The sequence below is a fragment of the Cyclopterus lumpus genome, chromosome 23, assembly GCF_009769545.1.
Source record: "Cyclopterus lumpus isolate fCycLum1 chromosome 23, fCycLum1.pri, whole genome shotgun sequence".
NCBI lineage: Eukaryota > Metazoa > Chordata > Actinopteri > Perciformes > Cyclopteridae > Cyclopterus > Cyclopterus lumpus.
The window spans coordinates 16,713,790-16,730,864 of NC_046988.1; the positions used below are offsets into that span (position 1 = coordinate 16,713,790).

At 46.4% G+C, this 17,075-nt stretch overlaps 1 protein-coding gene across 1 annotated transcript in view; it reads left to right on the forward strand.

The window, feature by feature from the left end:
• The window catches only part of lrp6 (low density lipoprotein receptor-related protein 6), a 53,069-nt gene that overhangs the window by 12,453 nt on the left and 23,541 nt on the right, over positions 1 to 17,075 (forward strand). Inside the window, exons 3-13 of the mRNA XM_034526003.1 lie at positions 2,140 to 2,337; positions 2,419 to 2,615; positions 3,521 to 3,655; positions 8,599 to 8,995; positions 9,110 to 9,281; positions 10,114 to 10,330; positions 10,726 to 11,015; positions 11,118 to 11,344; positions 11,823 to 12,007; positions 12,094 to 12,420; positions 15,613 to 15,815. Of these exons, the coding sequence (XP_034381894.1) occupies positions 2,140 to 2,337; positions 2,419 to 2,615; positions 3,521 to 3,655; positions 8,599 to 8,995; positions 9,110 to 9,281; positions 10,114 to 10,330; positions 10,726 to 11,015; positions 11,118 to 11,344; positions 11,823 to 12,007; positions 12,094 to 12,420; positions 15,613 to 15,815 (2,548 nt within the window). The remainder of the gene's footprint in view (positions 1 to 2,139; positions 2,338 to 2,418; positions 2,616 to 3,520; positions 3,656 to 8,598; positions 8,996 to 9,109; positions 9,282 to 10,113; positions 10,331 to 10,725; positions 11,016 to 11,117; positions 11,345 to 11,822; positions 12,008 to 12,093; positions 12,421 to 15,612; positions 15,816 to 17,075) is intronic.

Sequence of the window (17,075 nt, forward strand, 5' to 3'; positions counted from 1 at the left end):
AATGAATATAAAAAACACCAGTGGTCTCTCTGAACCCTGCGGCAGGTTTGGAAAGCGTGTTTCTATATGACATCGTTGCTTGTAACCAGAAGACGCAATTCAAACATAGTTATATTTCATCAGAATTACTTAATGCTATGCGTCTTATTCACATTTTGACATTCAGTAACTGGATTCTGTAAAAATCAATAAATTCTGAGCCATTATTTATTATTAGTGTCTGAGCGACTGACAGTCGCTATTGTATTCGCAAGGATTTTTATTCTTTTTCAGGATTTTTATTTTTGTACATTGGGCGCATCTTTGCTATGCTCGAAAACTCACCACATTTGGGAAGCTTGTCGGGCTTAGTGAAAATAGCCATCTGATATAGTTGTCAAATCTGTGTTACAAAAAAGTTCAAAATTGGCCCGGCGACTACCCTCACCCAGAATGTCCGTTGACTCGATTCCTTTCACACGTCCATCTCCACCTGCTCTACAAAAAGCCTCTGACCCCTAAACTCCGCCTACTTAGATTTTCCGGCATTTTTTATTTGGTGAAAAACACATTGGCCGTTTCTCAATATGTGTTCTCGTGGACTTGTGGACTTGTGTTCTCGTGTACTTGTGGACTTGTGTTCTCGTGTACTTGTGTTCTCGTGTACTTGTGTTGTCGTGGACTTGTGTACTTGTGGACTTGTGTACTTGTGTTCTCGTGGACTTGTGGACTTGTGTTCTCGTGTACTTGTGTTGTCGTGTACTTGTGTACTTGTGTTCTCGTGGACTTGTGGACTTGTGTTCTCGTGTACTTGTGTTGTCGTGGACTTGTGGACTTGTGTACTTGTGGACTCGTGTACTTGTGTTCTCATGGACTTGTGGACTTGTGTTCTCGTGTACTTGTGTTGTCGTGGACTTGTGTACTTGTGTTCTCGTGTACTTGTGTTCTCGTGGACTTGTGTTGTCGTGGACTTGTGGACTCGTGTACTTGTGTTCTCGTGGACTTGTTTACTTGTGTTCTTGTGGACTTGTGTTCTCGTGTACTTGTGTTGTCGTGGACTTGTTTACTTGTGTTCTCGTGTACTTGTGTTGTCGTGTACTTGTGTACTTGCGTACTTGTGTTCTCGTGGACTTATTTACTTGTGTTCTTGTGTTGTCGTGGACTTGCGTTCTCGTGGACTCGTGTTCTCGTGGACTTGTGTTCTCGTGTACTTGTGGACTTGTGTTCTCGTGTACTTGTGTTGTCGTGGACTTGTGTACTTGTGGACTTGCGTACTTGTGTTCTCGTGTACTTGTGTTCTCGTGGACTTGTTTACTTGTGTTCTCGTGTACTTCATATGTTAGTTGACTAGTTGTTAGCTGGCCCGTTGTTTCATATGTTAGTTGTTAGCTGGTTAGTTGTTTCATATGTTAGTTGACTAGTTGTTAGCTGGTCCGTTGTTTCATATGTTAGCTGACTAGTTGTTTCACATTTTAGCTGACTAGTTGTTAGCTGGCCCGTTGTTTCATATGTTAGCTGACTAGTTGTTAGCTGGCCCGTTGTTTCATATGTTAGTTGACTAGATGTTAGCTGGTTAGTTGTTTCATATGTTAGCTGACTAGTTGTTAGCTGGCCCGTTGTTTCATATGTTAGCTTACTAGGTGTTAGCTGGCCCGTTGTTTCATGTTAGTTGACTAGTTGTTAGCTGTTTCATATGTTAGTTGACTAGTTGTTAGCTGGCCCGTTGTTTCATATGTTAGTTGACTAGTTGTTAGCTGGTTAGTTGTTTCATATGTTAGTTGACTAGTTGTTAGCTGGCCCGTTGTTTCATATGTTAGTTGACTAGTTATTAGCTGGCCTGTTGTTTCATATGTTAGTTGACTAGTTGTTAGCTGGTTAGTTGTTTCATATGTTAGTTGACTAGTTGTTAGCTGGCCCGTTGTTTCATATCTTAGTTGACTAGTTGTTAGCTGGTTAGTTGTTTCATATGTTAGTTGACTAGTTGTTAGCTGGCCCGTTGTTTCATATGTTAGTTGACTAGTTGTTAGCTGGTTAGTTGTTTCATATGTTAGTTGACTAGTTGTTAGCTGGTTAGTTGTTTCATATGTTACATGTCATTTAGCTGACACATATATCAACTCTTTAAAGATGTGAGCCCTGCCATGCCTCCTCTGTCCTCAGGTACATGTACTGGACCGACTGGGGCGAGGTCCCAAAGATCGAGCGGGCGGGGATGGACGGGACGAATCGCTCTATGATCATCGATAAAGAGATCTACTGGCCCAACGGTCTGACTCTGGATTACAGTCTGGAGAAGCTGTACTGGGCGGACGCCAAACACAACTTCATCCACCGCTCCAACCTGGACGGGTCCTCCAGGTACGCACGTCCTCCACCGCCTGTCTTCACCATGCTGCAGTGCGTCTCAGGGACACTGACGAGAGTGTCCTGTGTTTTCAGGGAGGTGGTGGTCAAAGGGGAGCTGCCCCACCCGTTCGCCCTCACGCTGTACGAGGACACCCTGTTCTGGACCGACTGGAACACCCACTCCATCCACTCCTGCAGGAAGCAAACCGGAGCCGAGCAGCGCATCGTCCACTCGGACATCTTCTCACCGATGGACATCCACGTCTTCAGCGCCAAGAGACAAGACATACGTGAGTCAATATGTCCCCCGAGTTTAGGGTTATTTGGTGACATAGTGAGTCTTTATTGTCCTCTCTGTTGACATAGTGAGTCTTTATTGTCCTCTCTGTTGACATAGTGAGTCTTTATTGTCCTCTGTTGACATAGTGAGTCTTTATTGTCCTCTCTGTTGACATAGTGAGTCTTTATTGTCCTCTCTGTTGACATAGTGAGTTGACATAGTGAGTCTTTATTGTCATCTGTTGACATAGTGAGTCTTTATTGTCCTCTGTTGACATAGTGAGTCTTTATTGTCCTCTCTGTTGACATAGTGAGTCTTTATTGTCCCTCTCTGTTGACATAGTGAGTCTTTATTGTCCTCTGTTGACATAGTGAGTTGACATAGTGAGTCTTTATTGTCATCTGTTGACATAGTGAGTCTTTATTGTCATCTGTTGACATAGTGAGTCTTTATTGTCCTCTGTTGACATAGTGAGTCTTTATTGTCATCTGTTGACATAGTGAGTCTTGATTGTCCTCTGTTGACATAGTGAGTCTTTATTGTCCTCTCTGTTGACATAGTGAGTCTTTATTGTCCTCTCTGTTGACATAGTGAGTCTTGATTGTCCTCTGTTGACATAGTGAGTCTTTATTGTCCTCTGTTGACATAGTGAGTTGACATAGTGAGTCTTTATTGTCCTCTGTTGACATAGTGAGTCTTTATTGTCCTCTCTGTTGACATAGTGAGTCTTTATTGTCCTCTGTTGACATAGTGAGTCTTTATTGTCCTCTCTGTTGACATAGTGAGTCTTTATTGTCCTCTGTTGACATAGTGAGTTGACATAGTGAGTCTTTATTGTCCTCTCTGTTGACATAGTGAGTCTTTATTGTCCTCTCTGTTGACATAGTGAGTCTTTATTGTCCTCTCTGTTGACAGTGGTGACATGTCCCTGCTCGGTGGACAATGGAGGCTGCTCCCACCTGTGTCTCCTGTCCCCCATGAAGCCTTTCTATCAGTGTGCCTGTCCCACCGGAGTCCAGCTGCTGGAAGACGGGAAGACCTGCAGAGACGGTGAGGACTCATCACAACACACTTCTCCTAGTTTGTTCTCCTAGTTTGTTCTCCTAGTTTGTTCTCCTAGTTTGTTCTTCTAGTTTGTTCTTCTAGTTTGTTCTCCTAGTTTGTTCTTCTAGTTTGTTCTTCTAGTTTGTTCTCGTAGTTTGTTCTCGTAGTTTGTTCTCGTAGTTTGTTCTCCTAGTTTGTTCTCCTAGTTTGTTCTTCTAGTTTGTTCTTCTAGTTTGTTCTCCTAGTTTGTTCTCCTAGTTTGTTCTTCTAGTTTGTTCTCCTAGTTTGTTCTTCTAGTTTGTTCTCGTAGTTTGTTCTCCTAGTTTGTTCTTCTAGTTTGTTCTCCTAGTTTGTTCTCCTAGTTTGTTCTTCTAGTTTGTTCTCCTAGTTTGTTCTTCTAGTTTGTTCTCCTAGTTTGTTCTGCTAGTTTGTTCTTCTAGTTTGTTCTTCTAGTTTGTTCTCCTAGTTTGTTCTTCTAGTTTGTTCTTCTAGTTTGTTCTCCTAGTTTGTTCTTCTAGTTTGTTCTCCTAGTTTGTTCTCGTAGTTTGTTCTCGTAGTTTGTTCTTCTAGTTTGTTCTCCTAGTTTGTTCTCCTAGTTTGTTCTTCTAGTTTGTTCTCGTAGTTTGTTCTCCTAGTTTGTTCTCCTAGTTTGTTCTTCTAGTTTGTTCTTCTAGTTTGTTCTCGTAGTTTGTTCTTCTAGTTTGTTCTCCTCGTTTGTTCTCGTAGTTTGTTCTTCTAGTTTGTTCTCCTAGTTTGTTCTCCTAGTTTGTTCTCCTAGTTTGTTCTCGTAGTTTGTTCTTCTAGTTTGTTCTCCTAGTTTGTTCTCCTAGTTTGTTCTTCTAGTTTGTTCTCCTAGTTTGTTCTCCTAGTTTGTTCTTCTAGTTTGTTCTCCTAGTTTGTTCTTCTAGTTTGTTCTCGTAGTTTGTTCTTCTAGTTTGTTCTCCTCGTTTGTTCTCGTAGTTTGTTCTTCTAGTTTGTTCTCCTAGTTTGTTCTTCTAGTTTGTTCTCCTAGTTTGTTCTCCTAGTTTGTTCTCGTAGTTTGTTCTTCTAGTTTGTTCTCCTAGTTTGTTCTCCTAGTTTGTTCTTCTAGTTTGTTCTTCTAGTTTGTTCTCCTAGTTTGTTCTCCTAGTTTGTTCTTCTAGTTTGTTCTCCTAGTTTGTTCTCCTAGTTTGTTCTGCTAGTTTGTTCTTCTAGTTTGTTCTTCTAGTTTGTTCTCCTAGTTTGTTCTCGTAGTTTGTTCTCCTAGTTTGTTCTTCTAGTTTGTTCTTCTAGTTTGTTCTTCTAGTTTGTTCTCCTAGTTTGTTCTGCTAGTTTGTTCTTCTAGTTTGTTCTTCTAGTTTGTTCTCCTAGTTTGTTCTTCTAGTTTGTTCTCCTAGTTTGTTCTTCTAGTTTGTTCTCGTAGTTTGTTCTCCTAGTTTGTTCTCCTAGTTTGTTCTTCTAGTTTGTTCTCGTAGTTTGTTCTTCTAGTTTGTTCTCCTCGTTTGTTCTCGTAGTTTGTTCTTCTAGTTTGTTCTCCTAGTTTGTTCTCCTAGTTTGTTCTCGTAGTTTGTTCTTCTAGTTTGTTCTCCTAGTTTGTTCTCCTAGTTTGTTCTTCTAGTTTGTTCTCCTAGTTTGTTCTCCTAGTTTGTTCTTCTAGTTTGTTCTCCTAGTTTGTTCTGCTAGTTTGTTCTTCTAGTTTGTTCTTCTAGTTTGTTCTCGTAGTTTGTTCTTCTAGTTTGTTCTTCTAGTTTGTTCTCGTAGTTTGTTCTTCTAGTTTGTTCTCCTAGTTTGTTCTTCTAGTTTGTTCTAGTTTGTTCTCCTAGTTTGTTCTGCTAGTTTGTTCTTCTAGTTTGTTCTTCTAGTTTGTTCTCCTAGTTTGTTCTCCTAGTTTGTTCTCCTAGTTTGTTCTTCTAGTTTGTTCTCCTAGTTTGTTCTCCTAGTTTGTTCTCCTAGTTTGTTCTCCTAGTTTGTTCTTCTAGTTTGTTCTCGTAGTTTGTTCTTCTAGTTTGTTCTCCTCGTTTGTTCTCGTAGTTTGTTCTTCTAGTTTGTTCTCCTAGTTTGTTCTTCTAGTTTGTTCTCCTAGTTTGTTCTCCTAGTTTGTTCTCGTAGTTTGTTCTTCTAGTTTGTTCTCCTAGTTTGTTCTCCTAGTTTGTTCTCCTAGTTTGTTCTTCTAGTTTGTTCTCCTAGTTTGTTCTGCTAGTTTGTTCTTCTAGTTTGTTCTCCTAGTTTGTTCTTCTAGTTTGTTCTCCTAGTTTGTTCTCCTAGTTTGTTCTCCTAGTTTGTTCTTCTAGTTTGTTCTTCTAGTTTGTTCTCCTAGTTTGTTCTTCTAGTTTGTTCTCCTAGTTTGTTCTTCTAGTTTGTTCTCCTAGTTTGTTCTTCTAGTTTGTTCTAGTTTGTTCTCCTAGTTTGTTCTTCTAGTTTGTTCTCGTAATTTGTTCTTCTAGTTTGTTCTCCTAGTTTGTTCTTCTAGTTTGTTCTTCTAGTTTGTTCTCCTAGTTTGTTCTCCTAGTTTGTTCTTCTAGTTTGTTCTGCTAGTTTGTTCTTCTAGTTTGTTCTTCTAGTTTGTTCTCCTAGTTTGTTCTTCTAGTTTGTTCTCCTAGTTTGTTCTCCTAGTTTGTTCTTCTAGTTTGTTCTCCTAGTTTGTTCTCCTAGTTTGTTCTCCTAGTTTGTTCTTCTAGTTTGTTCTGCTAGTTTGTTCTTCTAGTTTGTTCTTCTAGTTTGTTCTCCTAGTTTGTTCTTCTAGTTTGTTCTCCTAGTTTGTTCTTCTAGTTTGTTCTCCTAGTTTGTTCTCCTAGTTTGTTCTCCTAGTTTGTTCTTCTAGTTTGTTCTCCTAGTTTGTTCTTCTAGTTTGTTCTTCTAGTTTGTTCTCGTAGTTTGTTCTTCTAGTTTGTTCTCCTAGTTTGTTCTCCTAGTTTGTTCTTCTAGTTTGTTCTCGTAGTTTGTTCTTCTAGTTTGTTCTCCTAGTTTGTTCTCCTAGTTTGTTCTCGTAGTTTGTTCTTCTAGTTTGTTCTCCTAGTTTGTTCTCCTAGTTTGTTCTTCTAGTTTGTTCTCCTAGTTTGTTCTCCTAGTTTGTTCTCCTAGTTTGTTCTTCTAGTTTGTTCTCCTAGTTTGTTCTTCTAGTTTGTTCTGCTAGTTTGTTCTTCTAGTTTGTTCTTCTAGTTTGTTCTCCTAGTTTGTTCTTCTAGTTTGTTCTCCTAGTTTGTTCTCCTAGTTTGTTCTTCTAGTTTGTTCTCCTAGTTTGTTCTCCTAGTTTGTTCTCCTAGTTTGTTCTTCTAGTTTGTTCTTCTAGTTTGTTCTCGTAGTTTGTTCTTCTAGTTTGTTCTCCTAGTTTGTTCTCCTAGTTTGTTCTTCTAGTTTGTTCTCGTAGTTTGTTCTTCTAGTTTGTTCTCCTAGTTTGTTCTTCTAGTTTGTTCTCCTAGTTTGTTCTCCTAGTTTGTTCTTCTAGTTTGTTCTTCTAGTTTGTTCTCCTAGTTTGTTCTTCTAGTTTGTTCTCCTCGTTTGTTCTCGTAGTTTGTTCTTCTAGTTTGTTCTCGTAGTTTGTTCTTCTAGTTTGTTCTTCTAGTTTGTTCTCCTAGTTTGTTCTCGTAGTTTGTTCTTCTAGTTTGTTCTCGTAGTTTGTTCTTCTAGTTTGTTCTCCTAGTTTGTTCTCCTAGTTTGTTCTCGTAGTTTGTTCTCCTAGTTTGTTCTCCTAGTTTGTTCTCCTAGTTTGTTCTTCTAGTTTGTTCTCGTAGTTTGTTCTTCTAGTTTGTTCTCCTAGTTTGTTCTTCTAGTTTGTTCTCCTAGTTTGTTCTCGTAGTTTGTTCTCCTAGTTTGTTCTCCTAGTTTGTTCTCCTAGTTTGTTCTTCTAGTTTGTTCTCGTAGTTTGTTCTTCTAGTTTGTTCTCCTAGTTTGTTCTCCTAGTTTGTTCTCCTAGTTTGTTCTCCTAGTTTGTTCTTCTAGTTTGTTCTCGTAGTTTGTTCTCCTAGTTTGTTCTTCTAGTTTGTTCTCCTCGTTTGTTCTCGTAGTTTGTTCTTCTAGTTTGTTCTCGTAGTTTGTTCTTCTAGTTTGTTCTTCTAGTTTGTTCTCCTAGTTTGTTCAGTGTGATCTTAATCTACAACATTTCAACAAGCCTTCGTCAATTTTCGACTCTCTTGGCTCTAAACCATACTCTAGCAAAAAAAATCTGATTTATGCAACTGTGTCTGTAGCCGAGCGGTTTATAACTATGCTCTGGAAGCGCGGTGCATGTATCTGTTCACATTGTCACAGCGCCACCTACTGGCTCCACTGGACCTCCTCCAATCTGCCCCAAACTCATCGTGCTTGTTACAAGTCACGGCCTGAGGATATCGACAAGCCTATCTTCACTCAGTCAAAGCGCCACCTACTGGCCAAAGGAAATCAGCGGTACGTGACAAACGGTAAAACGTCAGACCGGCGTTCTCCAGCCAGGACCCCGACGTGTGAGGAGCACCCGCACATCGCCTCTTCTAGTTTCTTCTTCTGCAGTTTGTTCTCAGACACTCGAGTGGAAACAGAAAAGCATCCAAATATTTACTCCACTGCGTCACTGAAAGTTTGGAGATTATCGTGTGTGTGTGTGTGTGTGTGTGTGTGTGTGTGTGTGTGTGTGTGTGTGTGTGTGTGTGTGTGTGTGTGTGTGTGTGTGTGTGTGTGTGTGTGTGTGTGTGTGTGTGTGTGCGTGCGATTTAAGAGCTGTGGTGTTTTGCTAGCGGTGCTTGCCCCCCCCACCCCCCCTTTATTTACATTTTTTTGGTTGGCGTTAACCCGTTCATGGCTCCTCCCACTGGGCTGCGTTAACCCGTTCATGGCTCCTCCCACTGGGCAGCGTTAACCCGTTCGGTGTATTCTAAAGATTGAGAAACTTCTTGTTTTGCTGCTCAAGAAGAAGAATAAAGAAATGTGGCTTCTTTGCCCCGCCCCCCCCCCTCTGACCTCTGATGACCTTTGACCTTCCCGGTGCCCCTCAGGTGCGACTCAGATGCTGCTGCTGGCCCGGCGGACCGACCTGCGCCGCATCTCTCTGGACACGCCGGACTTCACCGACGTGGTCCTGCAGCTGGACGATGTTCGGCACGCCATCGCCATCGACTACGACCCGGTGGACGGGTTCGTCTACTGGACGGACGACGACGTGAAGGCCGTGCGCCGCTCCCGGCTGGACGGCAGCGACTCCCAGTTCGTGGTCACGTCTCAGGTCAACCACCCCGACGGCATCGCCGTGGACTGGATCGCCCGGAACCTGTACTGGACCGACACGGGCACGGACCGCATCGAGGTGACCCGGCTCAACGGTACCATGAGGAAGATCCTGATCTCCGAAGACCTGGACGAGCCCAGAGCAATCGTACTGGACCCTGTGGCCGGGTGAGTCCCGATCCGGGTCCTGATCATCTATAATAAAGCTCCTTCCTGTCTGTGCCTAACAAGAACAATAATAATAATAATAATAATAATAAGCTCCGTCCTGTCTGCTTCCAGCTACATGTACTGGACCGACTGGGGGGAGGTGCCTAAGATCGAGCGCGCCGACCTGGACGGGCTGGAGCGGCTGGTTCTGGTCAACACGTCTCTGGGTTGGCCCAACGGCCTCGCCCTGGACTACGAGGACCGCAGGCTGTACTGGGGGGACGCCAAGACGGACAAGATCGAGGTCGGTGTCTGTCTGTGGGGGGGGGGGTCACAGAGCCTCAACATGAACACATTTTTAATATCGTGGTTCCTCTTTTATCCAGATAAGGAACCAATTTAAGTCAAAAAGAGATTTTTTGTAACTTTCTGCTGCCTCCTGTCGACGGTTTATTATTATATATATATATATATATATATATATATATATATATATATATATATATATATTATAATGAAAACGTTCTCTTTTTCTTCTGTGGTTTCCGCCCTCACGCAATCGCTCCATGTTGTTTCTTTCTTGTTATTTTCCTCTCGTGACCTCACCTGACCCCCCCTCCCCGAACCTCAGAGGTGGTGGTGGTTCTGGTCTAGCTCAGCAGGGTGGGAGGGGCCTCTTTTGACCCCCCCGGTTTCTACAAGGACCCGTTTTTGCGGCGGGATCCCACATCTGGTTCCGATTGCGGCCGGCTCTGTTTAGAATAGACCCAGAATCTGAAACCATCACCGCACTGCGGTCACAGTCCCAAACCAGCAGAGACCTGGAGGAGGGAACTTCATTTTATATTTATACACCCCTCTCTCTCTCTCTCTCTCTCCCTCCCTCTCCCTGTGTGAGGGGGAGGAGGAGGACTGATGTTTGTTAGCTTGCTGTTGCTTCTAATTAGCTGCGATGTGCTGCCAGGTCCCCTGAGCTCTACTGAGCATGCTCAGTAGAGCTCAGCCCCGAACCCGCCGTCCCACCGCCGAGCATGATGGGAAAACATGCTCAGTGTTTCGGTGCCTTTGTGTTCTGAAAGTGTTGAATACTTCAAATCACTGTGTCTCACCCTCCTACCTGTCTGTCTGCCTGTCAGGTGATGGACATGGACGGGACAGGGCGACGGGTGCTGGTAGAGGACAAACTTCCTCACATCTTCGGCTTCACTCTGCTTGGAGACTTCATCTACTGGACGGACTGGCAGCGCCGCAGCATCGAGCGCGTCCACAAACGCACCGCGGAGAGGGAGTTCATCATCGACCAACTGCCCGACCTCATGGGCCTCAAGGCCGCTTATGTGCACAAGTCCTTCGGTGAGTCCAGGACCCTGAAGACCAGCATGGGACAGAGTCCCAGGTGGTTTGTCCTTCCAGTGTGGGGTCGAGATATTGTTTCAGTCAAAGCTTCAGACCGGGAAAAGTGTCTCTGGTGAGGCTGAATAACTTTAGCTGAGCATTAAGGCTAACTTAGCTTAGAATGAAGACTTGCAACAACTAGCTTAGCATCAAGATTGTAAACGGAGAGAAATGGCTAGTTAAGATTTGTGTAAAGACTGGAATCAGAGGGAAAGCGCTAGCTTAGCATACAAACTGGAAACAGCTAGTTTAGCTTAGTGTAAAGACTAAAAACTGAGGGTAAGAGCTAGCTTAGCATTGTTTTCACTGATTGATCTTCCTGATTGGATTCATGTTGATTCGTACCCCCCCAGGTACGAACCCGTGTGCCGAGAGCAACGGCGGCTGCAGCCACCTGTGCCTCTACAAGCCGCAGGGTGTTCAGTGCGGCTGCCCCATCGGCCTGGAGCTCGTCGCCGACATGAGGACCTGCATCGTCCCCGAAGCCTTCCTGCTCTTCTCCCGCCACACCGACATCCGCCGCATCTCCCTGGAGACCAACAACAACAACGTGGCCATCCCGCTCACCGGCGTCAAGGAGGCCTCGGCGCTCGACTTCGACGTCACCGACAACCGGATCTACTGGACCGACATCACTCTGAAGGTGAGCGGGGGACTCAGAGAATACACGGTTCTGGTTCGATGGGTCGGTACGGAAGCTGAACTCTTACCCCCGTACGTGGTCTTGTCTCGCCCCCCCATGCAGACCATCAGCCGGGCCTTCATGAACGGCAGCGCCCTGGAGCATGTGGTGGAGTTCGGTCTGGACTACCCGGAGGGGATGGCGGTGGACTGGCTGGGGAAGAACCTGTACTGGGCCGACACCGGCACCAACCGCATCGAGGTGGCCAAACTGGACGGGCAGCACCGGCAAGTCCTAGTCTGGAAGGATCTGGACAGTCCACGAGCTCTGGCTCTGGATCCGGCTGAAGGGTGAGAACTAAAACTAAAAAACAAGAGTAGACGGACCAGTGCGACGGGATTGGGACCTTTGATGTGCCTTTTTTTCCCACGTAAATCTTTGATATAAATATCAGAGAATATCCAAGTTTTTCTCTTTTAAACTTGTCTTTTTCTCCTAAATCTTGTTCTTTAACCTCAGAAAACATTTACGGTATTTCCCTGTGAATTTGAGATTTAAATAGCGAGTTTAGCTTAGCATAAAGAAGCAGCTAGTTTAGCTTAGCACAAAGATGGGAAATAGCGAGTTTAGCTTAGCATAAAGACTGGAAGCAGCTAGTTTAGCTTAGCATAAAGACTGGAACCTGAGGGAAAGAGCTAGCTTAGCTCAGCCCTGTGCCGCACGAACAGCTCCCGCTCTGTATTAATGTATTAACCCACGATGCCCCAGCATCCTGTCGTAGACCAGAGACCCCTCAGAACCACTAACGCCCTGCTTCCTGGTCCTCAGGTACATGTACTGGACCGAGTGGGGCGGGAAGCCCAAGATCGACCGCGCGGCGATGGACGGGACGGGTCGGATCACTCTGGTGGCCGACGTGGGCCGAGCCAACGGACTCACCATCGACTACGCGGAGCGCCGCCTCTACTGGACCGACCTGGACACCACGCTCATCGAGTCCTCCAACATGCTGGGTGAGAATATTTATATATATATATATACATGTACATATATGGTCAGGGACTCTAACGCTGAGTATCTCTCGTCTCGGGGTCTTCAGGTCAGGACCGCGAGGTGATAGCGGACGACCTGCCTCACCCCTTCGGCCTCACCCAGTACCAGGACTACATCTACTGGACCGACTGGAGCCAGCGCAGCATCGAGCGAGCCAACAAGACCAGCGGCCAGAACCGCACCGTGATCCAAGGCCACCTGGACTACGTCATGGACATCCTGGTGTTCCACTCGTCCCGGCAGGGCGGCTGGAACGCCTGCGCCGCCACCAACGGGCACTGCTCGCACCTCTGCCTCGCCGTGCCAATCAGCGGCTTCGTCTGTGGATGCCCCGCCCACTTCTCCCTCAACATCGACAACAAGACGTGCAGCGGTGAGGCCGTTCATACGTTATTAAATATATAGTTATTATACGAATGTGCTATCGAATATATAGTTATTCAATTATTACATTAATTAATGTAATTTAGCTGACGCTTTTATCCAAAGTGACTTACAATAAGTGCATTAAACCACGAGTCTGAGCAGTGAAGCTGCTCAGAGACAGCAAGGAGGGCAGTCTCTGTTGAGTGGCCTGCCTTGAATCCAGACTGGTGGGGGTCTAGAAGGTTGTTACTGTGGAGAAAGGAGGAGACTTGGTTAAAGATAGCTCGCTCTAGAGTTTTGGAAAGGAAGGGGAGGAGAGCGACAGGTCTGTAGTTGTTGACTTCAGGTCTGTAGTTGTTGACTTCAGGTCTGTAGTTATTGACTTCAGGTCTGTAGTTATTGACTTCATGTCTGTGGTTGTTGACTTCATGTCTGTGGTTGTTGACTTCAGGTCTGTAGTTGTTGACTTCAGGTCTGTAGTTATTGACTTCATGTCTGTGGTTGTTGACTTCATGTCTGTGGTTGTTGACTTCAGGTCTGTAGTTGTTGACTTCATGTCTGTGGTTGTTGACTTCATGTCTGTGGTTGTTGACTTCAGGTCTGTGGTTGTTGACTTCATGTATGTGGTTGTTGACTTCATGTATGTGGTTGTTGACTTCAGGTCTGTGGTTGTTGACTTCAGGTCTGTGGTTGTTGACTTCAGGTCTGTGGTTGTTGACTTCAGGTTGTAGTTATTGACTTCAGGTCTGTAGTTGTTGACTTCAGGTCTGTAGTTATTGACTTCAGGTCTGTAGTTGTTGACTTCAGGTCTGTAGTTGTTGACTTCAGGTCTGTAGTTGTTGACTTCAGGTCTGTAGTTATTGACTTCAGGTCTGTAGTTGTTGACTTCAGGTCTGTAGTTGTTGATTTCAGGTCTGTGGTTGTTGACTTCAGGTCTGTAGTTGTTGACTTCAGGTCTGTAGTTATTGACTTCAGATGGGTCAGAGTGGGTTTCTTCAGGAGAGGGTTGACTCCGCCTCCTTCAGAGAGTTAGGGAAACAGCCGGTTGAGAGGGAGGTGTTAATAAGATGGGTGAGAAAGGGAAGAAGGTCAGGAGCAATGGACTGGAGAAGGTGAGACGGGATGGGGTCAAGGGGGCAGGTGGTTGGGGGGTCAGAGGTTACCAAGGTAAGAACTTGATTAGGAGACAGGGGGATAAAAGAGGAAAACAAGGGGGAAGAAGATGAAGTTACTGGAGGTGTAGTTGAGGAAGATGGATTAGTAAATGAAGAGCATAGGTCCTCTATCTTTTTTGTAAAGTAGTCAACAAAGTGGCTTGGTAGAAGGGTGGAGGGAGGGGGGGGACCAGGGGGGTCAAGGATGTTGGAAAAAATTGAGAAGAGCTTTTTAGGGTTAGAAAAAGAGGATTCGATTCTGGATTGGTAGAACAGACTTTGGGCTGCAGAGAAGGAGGAGAGAAGAGATTGGTAGGCGAGCAGGTCGCTGGTGTGTTTGGATTTTCGCCATTTCCTTTCTGATGCTCGCATAGTGGCTCTCTTGGCGCGCACCGGTTCGGACAACCATGGAGCCGGAGAGGACTTGAGGACCTTTAGAGTCATAAGAGGACAGAGAGAATCAAGAGAGGACGACAGCGTAGAGAGAAGAGTGTCAGTGGCGAAGTTAGGATGCATGAGTGAGAAGGAATCGGTTGAAGGGAGGGCTGACAGAACAGAGGAGGCCAGAGAGGAGGGAGAGAGGATGAGAGGGTGAGAGGGAGAGAGGGTGAGAGGGTGAGGATGTTGTGACGGACAGGTGCAGAGTCCGTTGTGGGAGGGTTGTCAGTTCCAAAGAGTGGGAGAGAGTAAGAGATGAAGAAGTGGTCAGAGACAGGAAGTGGAGTTACAGTGAGGTTAGATGTAGAGCAGTTTCTGGTGAACATATAGTCAAGGTGGTGTCCAGCTTTGTGAGTAGGAGGGGAAGGACTGAGAGAGAGAGCAAAGGAAGACAGTAAGAGTAGCAGGTCACATGACTTCTGTCTGGATGTTAAAGTCACCCAGAAGGATGAGCGGGGGGCCATTTTCTGGGAAGTTTGATAGGAGGACGTCTAGGAACCAGGAGGACGGTAGAGAACAACAATGGTTAGATGAACCGGATGAGTAACCATCACAGCATGACACTCAAAAGACAGTGGGGTAAATAATGGGTAGAGAGCAAAACTCCATTTGGGTGAGATGAGTAGACCTGAACCACCACCCCGACCAGTGGATCTGGATGTGTGGCTGAAGGAGAAGGCCGAGGAGAGAGCAGCAGGGGTTGATGTTGTCTGGTGTGATCCAGGTCTCAGTGAGAGCCAGGAAGTCCAGCGATTGCTTGATAGCGAAGCCAGAGATGAAGTCGGCCTTGCGGTTAGCTGACTGGCAGTTCCAGAGGCCCCCTATGACGAGGTGCTGGGTCTGTGTGGAGCGGGTAAATAAGAGAGGAGGGATTTTGATGCATGTGTGACCGAGTCCGCGGTCTCTAGTATCTACGAGTAGATGTGCACACAGGTATGGAAAGAAAACACATTATCACAGAGAAATGTTTATACTCAGCCGCCCTCAGCCACCACCGAAGACTCCAACGAAAGACTCCTAGGTCTTTATCCTCAGAGTCTTGACTCCAACCAAAGACTCCTAGGTCTTTATCCTCCGAGTCTTGACTCCAACCAAAGACTCCTAGGTCTTTATCCTCCGAGTCTTGACTCCAACCAAAGACTCCTAGGTCTTTATCCTCCGAGTCTTGACTCCAACCAAAGACTCCTAGGTCTTTATCCTCAGAGTCTTGACTCCAACCAAAGACTCCTATGTCTTTATCCTCAGAGTCTTGACTCCAACCAAAGACTCCTATGTCTTTATCCTCCGAGTCTTGACTCCAACCAAAGACTCCTAGGTCTTTATCCTCAGAGTCTTGACTCCAACCAAAGACTCCTAGGTCTTTATCCTCCGAGTCTTCATACGAGGAGTCTTCCCTGACGCTACAAGCCCCAACCTGGTTATACACCTGAGTTGGCGATAATTAGCTACAGCTGTGTCGAGCCCGCCCACAAGTCGTTGAAGGAATTGCCCACTTAAATTAATCTGTTATTAAATATCTAGTTATGATGCGTATCTGTTATTAAATATCTAGTTATTAAATGAATGTTATTAAATATCTAGTTGTGATGCGTGTCTTGGTCCTCCAGCCCCGACCTCCTTCCTGCTGTTCAGCCAGAAGTCGGCCATCAACCGCATGGTGATGGACGAGCAGCAGAGCCCCGACATCATCCTGCCCATCCACAGCCTGAGGAACGTGAGGGCGCTGGACTACGACCCGCTGGACAAGCAGCTGTACTGGATCGACTCCAAGCAGAACGTGATCCGCCGCGCTCAGGAGGACGGGAACCAGGTAGGCAACCGGGAACCAGGTAGAGAACCGGGAACCAGGTAGGGAACCAGGTAGGCAACCGGGAACCAGGTAGAGAACCGGGAACCAGGTAGAGAACCGGGAACCAGGTAGGGAACCGGGAACCAGGTAGGGAACCGGGAACCAGGTAGGCAACCGGGAACCAGGTAGACCACCTTGAACCAGGTAGGCAACCGGGAACCAGGTAGAGAACCGGGAACCAGGTAGAGAACCGGGAACCAGGTAGGGAACCAGGTAGAGAACCGGGAACCAGGTAGGCAACCGGGAACCAGGTAGAGAACCGGGTAGATAACCAGGAACCAGGTAGGCAACTGGGAACCAGGTAGAGAACCAGGTAGAGAACCGGGAACCAGGTAGGCAACCGGGAACCAGGTAGAGAACCGGGAACCAGGTAGGGAACCGGGAACCAGGTAGGCAACCGGGAACCAGGTAGAGAACCGGGAACCAGGTAGAGAACCGGGAACCAGGTAGAGAACCGGAAACCAGGTAGGCAACCGGGAACCAGGTAGAACCGGGAACCAGGTAGAGAACGGGAACCAGGTAGGCAACCGGGAACCAGGTAGCGAACCAGGTAGGCAACCGGGAACCAGGTAGAGAACCAGGAACCAGGTAGGCAACCGGGAACCAGGTAGAGAACCGGGAACCAGGTAGAGAACCGGGAACCGGGTACCAGGTAGAGAACGGGAACCAGGTAGGCAACCGGGAACCAGGTAGCGAACCAGGTAGGCAACCGGGAACCAGGTAGAGAACCGGGAACCAGGTAGGCAACCGGGTACCAGGTAGGCAACCGGGTACCAGGTAGGCAACCGGGAACCAGGTAGAGAACCGGGAACCAGGTAGGCAACCGGGAACCAGGTAGGCAACCGGGAACTAGGTAGAGAACCAGGTAGGCAATCGGGAACCAGGTAGAGAACCGGGAACCAGGTAGGCAACCGGGAACCAGGTAGAGAACCGGGAACCAGGTAGGGAACCGGGAACCAGGTAGAGAACGGGAACCAGGTAGCGAACCAGGTAGGCAACCGGGAACCAGGTAGAGAACCGGGAACCAGGTAGGCAACCGGGAACCAGGTAGAGAACCGGGAACCAGGTAGAGAACCGGGAACCAGGTAGGGAACCGGGTACCAGGTAGAGAACGGGAACCAGGTAGGCAACCGGGAACCAGGTAGAGAACCGGGAACCAGGTAGGCAACCGGGAACCAGGTAGGGAACCGGGAACCAGGTAGGCAACCGGGAACTAGGTAG